This window comes from Sceloporus occidentalis, unplaced genomic scaffold (assembly GCF_023333645.1).
Source record: "Sceloporus occidentalis isolate IW3139 unplaced genomic scaffold, rSceOcc1.0.p SCAF_51, whole genome shotgun sequence".
Classification (NCBI taxonomy): domain Eukaryota; kingdom Metazoa; phylum Chordata; class Lepidosauria; order Squamata; family Phrynosomatidae; genus Sceloporus; species Sceloporus occidentalis.
In genome coordinates, this window is record NW_028317031.1 from 2,137,799 (window position 1) to 2,148,096 (window position 10,298).

The following is a 10,298-nucleotide window of genomic DNA, read 5'->3' on the forward strand; positions in this document are numbered from 1 at the left end:
GATCAACTAAAGGAGATATCCAGTGCTGTCACACATCAACTTAACCCTATACACACTGGGTGGAAAATGTTGCCATCCCGGCATTTGGTGATTGGGACCTTGATTGTGCTTGTGGTGTTTATCGTGGGAATTTGGTGAGTGGTTGTTTTTTGTTTACATTTACTTTATGTCTTTTAACCCCTTAATGACAAGACGGTTTCTTACTCGTAGTACATTTTGGGACAAAGGCTCTTTTAACATTTTCAGTGTTGCTGTTTAGCTGTAATTTTCTTCTTTCTCATTTTGTGCTCCCACACATATTATATATTGGTTTTTTTCAGGATAAACAGGGCTTTCGTTATGTACCATTATTTTTATCATATCATCTAATTTACTTTAATGTAAATTTACTAAAATGATGAATTATGGCTTTTTTTTTTTTTGTAAAAAAAAAAAGGCTTTTTCTCACTTTAAAAAAAATAAAAAATCTTTTACTCATCTGCAAAAACTAATGAAAAAAACCTGCTAAATAGATTCTACTATTTGTCCTGAGTTTAGAAATACCCAATGTGTCAGGGCAGGGGCGTACCTACAGTATTTGGTACCCGGGGCGGATCCTGTAAGTGGCACCCCCCCACAAAATTATGTTAAGAATATTTATTGCACCAATTTGTAAACTGTATGTCAACTGTAAACAACAAGAAATCTGAAAAAATAAATTAATAACTTATAAGTAAAATAAATATGTTTAAATAACATTTACTGAACATATAATAGTGCTTTCTTTAATAACCCTCCAAAAAAACCAGCGTCCACATTGTCCACATAGAACCTGACCAGCACCCAAATTACACACACATAGGAAGTGCCATCTTTGCCCCCAAACAGCCCAGCATGAGTCAGCATTGTTCCCAAACAGCCGAGTGTGCGCCACCTTTGTCCCATGAACACGCTACCTGTGCCATCTTTGTCCCATAAACACCCTGCCTGTGCCATTTTTGTCCCATAAACACCCTGCTTATACCATCTTTGCCTTTTTGACAAATCAACTATACACCTATGATTAACACAAACACTTTTACAGTCACTCACTAATTCACTTTCATTCACACAATTCATTCACACAATCATTTATTCTTTCACACAAATTATTTACACATATTCATTGATGCATTCTCACAAATTCATTAATTCTCTCACTCATTCAAACAATTCATCCACACATTAATCCATTCATTTTCACTCTCTCATTCTGACTCTTTATTTCAATATTCTTGCTACCTTCCTTTCTCCCTATCTACCCATTCTCACCCCCTTCTGCCCTATCTACCCCTTCTCACTCCCTTCTCCCTATCTACCCCCTATCCCCCGTCTCACTCCCTTCTCCCTATCTACCCTCTCCCCCCTTTGAAGTTCACTTACCTTTCAGGAGTCCTGCGGTGGGGGTGTAAGGCCTCTGTCTCCCAGCTCTGCCACTGTATGGAACAGTATAGAGTGATGGGAGTTATGATGTACTTTAGGGCATAATTATATAATGAAAAAGACACATACCAATCCACACATACCAATCCACAGATTCCACACATACCAATCCACACATACCAATCCACAGATTCCACACATACCAATCCACAGATTCCACACATACCAATCCACAGATTCCAATCCACAGATTCCACACATACCAATCCACAGATTCCACACATACCAATCCACAGATTCCAATCCACAGATTCCACACATACCAATCCACAGATTCCACACATACCAATCCACACATACCAATCCACAGATTCCCTCTGGAGTGATCTGAACCTGATTATCAGGTACAGCTGCGCCTCATGAACTGAGTGAAGCCCTGCCTTTTTAAGACCTGCCCTGCCCATCAGTCAGGGCCTTGACATTGAAGTTGTAGGACTGCCTTGCTCTGAGCCGCTGCCTGTACCTGAGCTTGTCCCTGCCCGTGCCCGTTCCTGAACCCGTGCCTGAACCCGTTCCCGTGCCTGAGCCGGTACTCGTGCATGATCCAGTACCCGAGCATAAGCCTGTACTCGTGCATGAACCTGTACATGTGCCTGGCCCGGTAGTACTCTGTTCCCGTCCACCCTGCCAGTGGGCCTGCGTTCCCGTCCGACCTGCCAGTGGGCCTCGCCTGTGCCTGAACCTGTACCTGTAACTAAACTTGCCTGTGGGCTTACCTGCCAGTGGGCCCGCACCCAAGCCTGTACCTGTGCCTGAACCTGCCTGTGGGCTTACCTGCCAGTGGGCCTGCACCCGAGCCTGTACCTGTGCCTGAACCTGCCTGTGGGCTTACCTGCCAGTGGGCCCGCACCCGAGACTGTGCCTGTACCTGAGCCTGTACCTGTACCTGAGCCTGTACCCGAGCCTGTACTTGCACCCGAGCCTGTACCTGCACCCGAGCCTGTACCTGCACCCAAGCCTTTACCTGCACCCGAGCCTGTACCTGCCTCAGCTCCCGTCTCTCTGCCTCAGCTCCCGAGCCTGTACCTTCCTCTGCTCCCGTCTCTCTGCCTCAGCTCCCGCCCTTTCCAGTTCTGCTACTCTGTCTGTACCTATCTCTCTGTCACCATGCATAAAGGGGTACAGACAGAGTCCCCCGTATCCCCTGCACATGGACTCCTACCAGACCTGCTCGCCCGGGTCCTGACACAATGTTTTGTTTTTTTTGCTTTTTTTTCTGCACGTTATGGGACAATAAGCACCAGTAGCGTTTTGCTATTTCAAAACCATGCATTTAGATCTATAATATGCAATATAAATTGTTTAATAAAGGGATGTAATAAAAGGTTTGTTTTGAGTTTGGTCCTTTAAGTGTAACAAGCATGTGACAATAATGAAAAATTAAAATCCGCTGTAGAGGTCCCTACCCAAGTAATGATTATAGTAATGGCGAGTTTATGGTTATGGGTTTGAAGGTTTTTTAACATTCAGTTCCTGAAGTCATGGCCTCTCATGTAGGATACCGCATACAAAATGTATATTTACACAAACAGTGCAAAGCCTAATGTTTATTATTGGGCATGGATCTAAAGCTGCTGTTCTACCAGTGAATATAATTTCATATAAAGGGAAACAAACACACTGACCACTTTATTCTTTTAGCAGAACCTGTAAAACACAGAAAAATAAAAGTGGCAAGTTTAAGTTTTAGCCAGAACCAGCCAGCCTGCTTTTCCTTCACGCTTCATTTGGGGGGCAGAACTCTGGTTACATAACAGTGATTGTTAAAGAGAAGTTGCTTGCACAGTAAAAGATGCGGGTAAGGTAGGGGTGTGGGAGGCAGTTTGAACGAGTATGTATGTGTTAGCATCGATGTATAAGTGTTGGGGGGGGCAAACATGGAGCAGACAGGTTGTTTGAGGGCAAAGATGGTACAGACTGTTTGGGGCTGTCACAAGCTGTATGAGGACAAAGACGGCACAGACAAGTTGTTTGGACATACATCTTTTTCCCTAATCTGGGTGCTGGGGCAAGTCCTAAATGTGCACTCTGGGTGCCAGGGCTGCCCTTTGAGGCATGTGTCCTGTGATCTCTATCTGCGATTTGCATGTGATTTGTCATTTGATCTATACCTGCAAGGCTGGGGTTTGTGTGTTATTGTGTTATTTGGTTCCTCTGTACCTGCAATGCTATCATTCCATGTGTTATATATTTACTCAGTAACTGCAAATACAGGGTTTGAATGTCTTATCCAGTTGATCTATACCTGCATGTTGTTTCCATATGTTTATTTGATCTATACCCGAACTACATGAGGGAGGAAAAGAGAGATGTGTCACAGGGAAGGAGGGGACAAAGGTTCACTTGCAGGACCCGCATCATTCATTTACTATGTGATTGACATAGTATTGTGCTCCTCTCGTGCCTTGCACATATGAAGTGAGGATGTCTCACCCGGATTCCTGCTAGGGTTGAATAAGCATATGGTAAAAATGAGACAATACTTCAGGGTACAAAGATCTTTTGGTCATGAACGGATTCAGTAATTACCGAATTGCCTTAAGGAACCCTTACACAGCATATTTTCAAGGTCTTCTGCATCAGATTACTGACAAAGATCATTATATTTTGATAAAATTCACAAAACTTTTTTGTTTTGTTTTACTACTGAAATCTGGAGCCAAATGCCTCCCCAAAACAATCTTTGGTCTGTATTCTGCAGTTTTTAACTTGTCTTTCCTCATATTTCATTGAAATTTATATTTTAGCTTCGTTGTAATTGAGATATGCTTAAACACCCACTTATCTTGCTTTTGATAACCGAGGAATGTAGATGGATAAGTATCAACCTATTTAACACGGTTTAGCAAGTTCATATTTTTATTTTCTTCTTATAAAAATACCCATCCTTTAGCTTTTCCCTGTATAATTCCAACACTGAAAGCATTGTAATCACTTCAAAATTGTATGTCATATTTCTTTAGGAGGAAAGTCCCTCTCTAGGGCTCAAATCCATCACTCCTTCCATTTTCCCCTGAAGATGGTGGTTTAGAATTTTTTGTTTTACATTTACTTACTAACTATTTGTGTATGTAAAAGAGTTGTTATATACATATGATGATAATGTATCCCAGCATGTATAGCTTGGAGGAAAGAAGAGAGAGGGGAGATGTGATTTAACATTTAAATGCATAAAAGGAATTTAGCAAAGTACACGATGGAAGCTTTTTTTTTTTTTTTTTTTTAAGGAGAAGACAAGATGTCATAATTTAAAACTAGAGGATCAGAGGTTTGGATGTAATTTAAGAAAGTTTTACTTTCTTGTGAGCATGAAAATGTAGCTTGTAGCTGTGAATATCCAGACGTCGGCTGCACTTGTGTCATCAGACGGCTGACCTAAAATGACGTGTTCTTTTAATTCATAAACAAAATGAATCAAGATCATAAAATTACGACATGCCAAAGAAGTACACCAATGAGAATGCAGGTTAATTTTTAACCTAGATTGTTATTACAACATAATATAATTCGCTATAGACCCTAAGTTTGTATAGAGCGTGCCGGAACTTCACAATTTATTTAACTTGTTATAGCCAATAAAGAAAGTAATAAAGATACAACAAATATAAGAACTTATATTATCAAAGTCACATTTTGTTCATATGATATGATGTTTAGGTCTAATCTGACTCCTCTCCCTTTCTTTTGTCAACCCCACAGCGTGCAGTACCCAAAGCTGATTTACGAAACCTTTTCTTTGAAACATGAGCAACATCCTGAAATAATTTCGACATATGAATTAATTGAGAAAACTATTGAGCTGAATTATTGTCAGAGGCAACTGGGAATAAAGAGAAGCAATGTTGGGTATGTGTTTTCTGCAAATGATCACGGGGGGGGGGGGCAAATGCCATCCTTACCAGTCACACACACTGTTATTTCATAAGCATTAAATCAAAACTTATATTGAAGTCCTTGGAGACTATTTTAATTTTAAACTCAAGGGTAATAGGAAACCCAAAGGACATTTGGCAACTGCTGAATATGAAGTGTCCTGTCCCAAACACACTTACAGAATGCATGGAAAATCCATGAAGTCATCATATAAATGATCTAGTCATGATATAAATGCTTTGAGTAAGTAGCTACAAAGTTAATTAAAAAATGTAGGTATGCCTCCTGAGAACATTTGATGAATGTGAGTCTATTTAGTCATCCATTTCTTACATTAAAAGTCAAGCCCATTGTTTTATGGGTCCGTGACAAATAAGTATTGTTTCCATGGGGTGTTGTTCCCCAACTTCTGATATTAAAGAGGATGTGAGATACACACACAAGTGCATGTACATGGACAAGAGCTAAGCAGAGGCCTTTATGGTGATAGTTCATGGAAACAATATAGCACAGAAGCATAGGAAAGTTACCTTTAATATTCAATAAAAACAGCAGCAAGCTTTCCGTTTGTTTATTTGAATTAATGGTAAATTACCTTACCACCGCATCCTTGCATTTTGCTTATGACAATCCTCCAGATCTAGTTGTCTCTTGACTATAACTCAAAGCCAGATGGTGGCGAGATGAGTGTGTTGAGAGTTGTAGTAGCATTACTTTAAATGTACTTTTCAAAGAGCAAAGGCAAGATAGGGTAAGCGTGATGGGAGTGGGAGAATGAGGAAAAAGGTTCCTGGGATTGACATCAGGAGGAAGCAGGTTAAGCTGGGCTGCCTTTGCAAATCCCAGGACATTTGGGCAAGTGCGAGGCTTCAGCGGCCGACCTACATTGTCTGTGGGCTTGCCCTGTAACTAAAACTTTCTGGACCCATGTTCATACCTCACACTGCTTTGGGCCTTGATTGGCTTTTTCCTACAAGAGAAGGTCTGCTATGTCACAGCCAGGGAGACAGCCTCGTGGCTCCTTCTCTCCGCTGCTGCAAAAAAGCTATCCTCTCCCAATGGATCCACGCTACCCTACAACGTTGGCCACGGCTCTACAGAAATGACACAATATTTTTTAAATGGAATGGATTGAACCCACAATCCACAGACACAAAACCCAAACACCTTTCTATATAACGGAAACATATATAAATAATAATAAAAATAAAATATGACAAATCATGTACTGGATGTACTGACTAAACCTTGGTGGGATCATGTAAGGTAGACAATTCTATTCAATGTTACTTATCAACTAGTCCTAAACAAGGGAAAATGTAATTCCGGTAAATAAAATAGCTCTACATTACATAAAAAATTGAATGATGCCCTTTCATATTAAATTACCTTGAAGAAATTTAAAATAGTCCAAAAACAAGTCTTATAATGTTATTATCCTAACCTCAAAGTTTGAACAAAACCGCATGATTCCTTTTGTTACTCTGCCAAATAAGCAATGTGGGAGGGTAAGGAAGGTTATTTTTACTACCTCAATGAAAGAGAGATTGGTTTTATTGTTTACCGTGTGACCCTTAAATGTGAACAAATTGTAAAGTTAGAAACACAAACGGACACATTGACGTGGAGTGATTTGGGTTCCAAAATAGATTTGCGAGGTATTTCTCTCTTTTCTAGGAGCTCTGAACATTATCTGGGTATGAGGATCATTATGTTCCTAGATTTGTCTCCATTATGTGTATAGAAACAGTTTCTAAATTAAATAATGTAAATAAAATGTTTTTCTTCTAAATGCCTCAATAAAAGAAAGCTATAAATAAGTCAAGAAAATCACCCTTAGCTATGCCTCTAACCAAAAGAAATTGTGTTTCTGTCCGACTATCTATTCCTTTATGTTAAAAAAGATGGCAGGTAGTTAGAGAAAACAGATCAGTTTCATGTTGAAACCACACTGTTTTTTGTCATGTGTTATTGCCTGATAAAACCCTTAGGAATCTACATGAGCACAGAACTACAGGTGTCTGAAATACAAATATGCTCACAACAACCTACATCTTCCACACAATGCTTTCTTACATACAGCGGTGTATTCTAGCCTAGGGCGATAGGTCCAGTGGGTTGGCCGCTCCTCAGCCCCTCACTACGGGACGACCACCCTATACGATGATTTGCCTCACTATGCACTACAGCTCTTTCTTTTGTGATAGTTGTCTATTAGTAGACTCCTTTCTTAACTCAGCAAATATTTTCCATTCTCTTGTATTCTGCAGAAGGACAGCAGCCCTACAAATACTAACCCCCTGGCTCGCTCCGATCATCTGGGATGGAACATACGATATTGATTTATTAAACACGCAGTATAAAGACAAAACCATTGGATTATTTGTGTTTGCAGTAAAAAAGTAAGTAATCATTGAGTGCAATCAGTACCCCCTGATGATATTCTCATTGTTTCAACTGGCTTTCCTCCAACATCTCCTTACTCCATTCCATCACTATTAAGTATAGCCAGGGAGGGCCAGCACTAAGTTTATATTCCTCGCCACGGTCCCAGCCCTCTATATTTAGTAGTTATAGAGAGGGTGACAAGATGACATCTTCAGATGCTCTAATGAAAAGTTTATTGTGCAAAGTAGATATGATTGTAATGCATCACAAAAATATACTTTCTACAGATAGTGATCGAGGAAGCGTTTGTGGAGAAGTCTGTGCCGGCATTTGCACATACCTTCAACTCAAACTCAGTTGTGGAAGTATTATGCCTCTGGCGTCATTACATATAAAGACGTATTGAAGATTACATTAACTTTGCCATCTGTTAGGAAAACATGGGTGTCATGGATTACTAGTGGCCCTCACCATGCTGCAAGAATTTAAAGGTCATGTTAGCTTGGACTGTTCTAGAGGTATCATGTTTGGCATATGTCTACATTTTCAATTTTCATAAATACAGTGAATTCTGACTATTGACGGTAATTGCCCTCAAGAGTGTTCAAATGTCAAAGCTTTGCTTTTATTTTTCTATTGTCTTCAAAGCTATTCAAACATATGAATTACAAGGTCATATTAGCTTGATTCAAGCTGGAGGCATTAATCATATTAGCATTTGGCCACAGTATTTCTCTTTTGATAAATCCTGTGAATACTGGATATTGTCAACAATTGCTTTCAAAAGTGTTCACATTTCAAAGCTTTGTTTTTATTGTAATGATTTTACTTTTTGCTATTTTCTATTTCCTGTATTTAGCTATTTGATATGACCTGATTTAAATACTGAAAACATGTAATTAGTAAAGTTTAAAAACATATTTTTCTTAAATGGCACCTTATGTTGGCAATTCAGAACATTTACACTTGTGACACCTCACACCAAAGAGTTTCCACCAGGAAGCATAATGTAAGGAGATAGGGGGCAGTTTAAAAACCAACCCCCCCCCCCAAAATACAGTCTAGGTGCCAACTGCTTCCATTTCTGTAGAGTTCTAATGGGGGATGTAAAGCTCTATTAGTCTGATGACAATGAGTGTTCTAACTTTGCATCTGATGCCAAGTACCAGTGGCCATCATTCACTTTCAGATTGAGCACATAAAGAAGAAAGTTCCGGATTGTATTATCTAAATTGTATTATCTGTGTTCCCCTTACATTTTACTAAACTCACTTTCTCAGTACTAGATGGATCCCTTAGCAGTGGCTCATTTTCCTATTTATGCTCAACTTTTTGATCTCTTCCTATGGATCCACTAACAGGCTCCTAGAAATGGAGCCAATTTCTATAAGTTTCTGGTTCCTAAATTTTACAGTGATATTTATTTATTCTTCACAGTGCAATTAACATAGTTTTAGCAGAAGAGTAGGCAGAATATACATCTTTCAAAACAATACAATTTAGGAAATCAAGGAAGGTAAGGTATTTATTGCATTTTGATGCTTGTATTAGTTGTTTTTTGTAAGCTCAGTAATTATGAATTCTTTATTCATTTTTTGCAGATATATTCGGTTCCTCGGGCCTTTCCTGAAATCTGCTGAACGTTACTTCATGGTTGGTCACAAAGTGAGGTATTACGTATTTACTGACAAGGTTGCAGAAGTCAAGTGGCCCAAAATGGCTGAAAATCGCCTTTTGGTACTGCGGGAAGTTACTGCAGACCAACGCTGGCAGGATGTGTCCATGAGACGCATGCAAGTGCTCACCAACTTGACCCGTGGAGAGCTGCAAACTGAAGTTGATTACTTGGTGTGTGCTGATGTCGATATGGTGTTTGCTGACCATGTTGGGGTTGAAATACTTGGTGAGCGAGTGGCAACAATACACCCGGGATACTTCCTTAACCAACCTCTATCATTTTCATATGAGCGCCGACCTATATCTAATGCCTACATACCATATGGGCAAGGAGACTTCTATTACATGGCAGCTTTCTATGGTGGAACTGTTGATGAAATTTATAAGCTTAGCACAGCATGCCAAGAAGGCATAGTATCGGACAAGAAAAAGGATATTGAAGCTGTGTGGCAGGAAGAATCTCACCTTAATAAGTACCTAGTGTATAATAAACCCACTAAGGTACTTTCCCCAGAATATATTTGGGATACCGACCTACCTAACGGGGACTTGGTACAGAAGAAGCGCTTTCTTGCAGTGCATAAAAACCATGAAGAAGTACGGAATAGGAGAGATTTGACAGATATAAACTGAGCAAATGGTGCATTTTGACTCTAAATGATTCCCAAACTTTTAACTGAAAAATATTTCCGAAAAATGGAGATTTTAGTTTCTAATCTTTACATTTTACCATAACTGCATTGCTGCATGACATACCATTATTTCATGGATGCTTAACATGGAGTGTGGCACAGGGTGAGATTTTCACAGAATTAATTACTTTTAGCAAAATGTAGAAAAGTCTGCAATATTAAACTGGAATTATCCACCGTGCCAAGCAGTTTTCAAATTGATGCCAG

The 10,298-nt window shown here is 39.6% G+C and overlaps 1 protein-coding gene across 1 annotated transcript; it reads left to right on the top strand.

Annotated features, from left to right (window-relative positions):
• The first annotated feature begins 3,253 nt into the window (after positions 1 to 3,253).
• Positions 3,254 to 10,032, top strand: LOC149288424 (histo-blood group ABO system transferase 2-like). Its single transcript, XM_089491631.1, has 4 exons — positions 3,254 to 3,264; positions 5,161 to 5,307; positions 7,605 to 7,736; positions 9,324 to 10,032. Exons 1-4 carry the CDS (start codon positions 3,254 to 3,256, stop codon positions 10,030 to 10,032), a joined length of 999 nt encoding a protein of 332 aa, XP_089347757.1.
• The last annotated feature ends 266 nt before the right edge of the window (positions 10,033 to 10,298 follow it).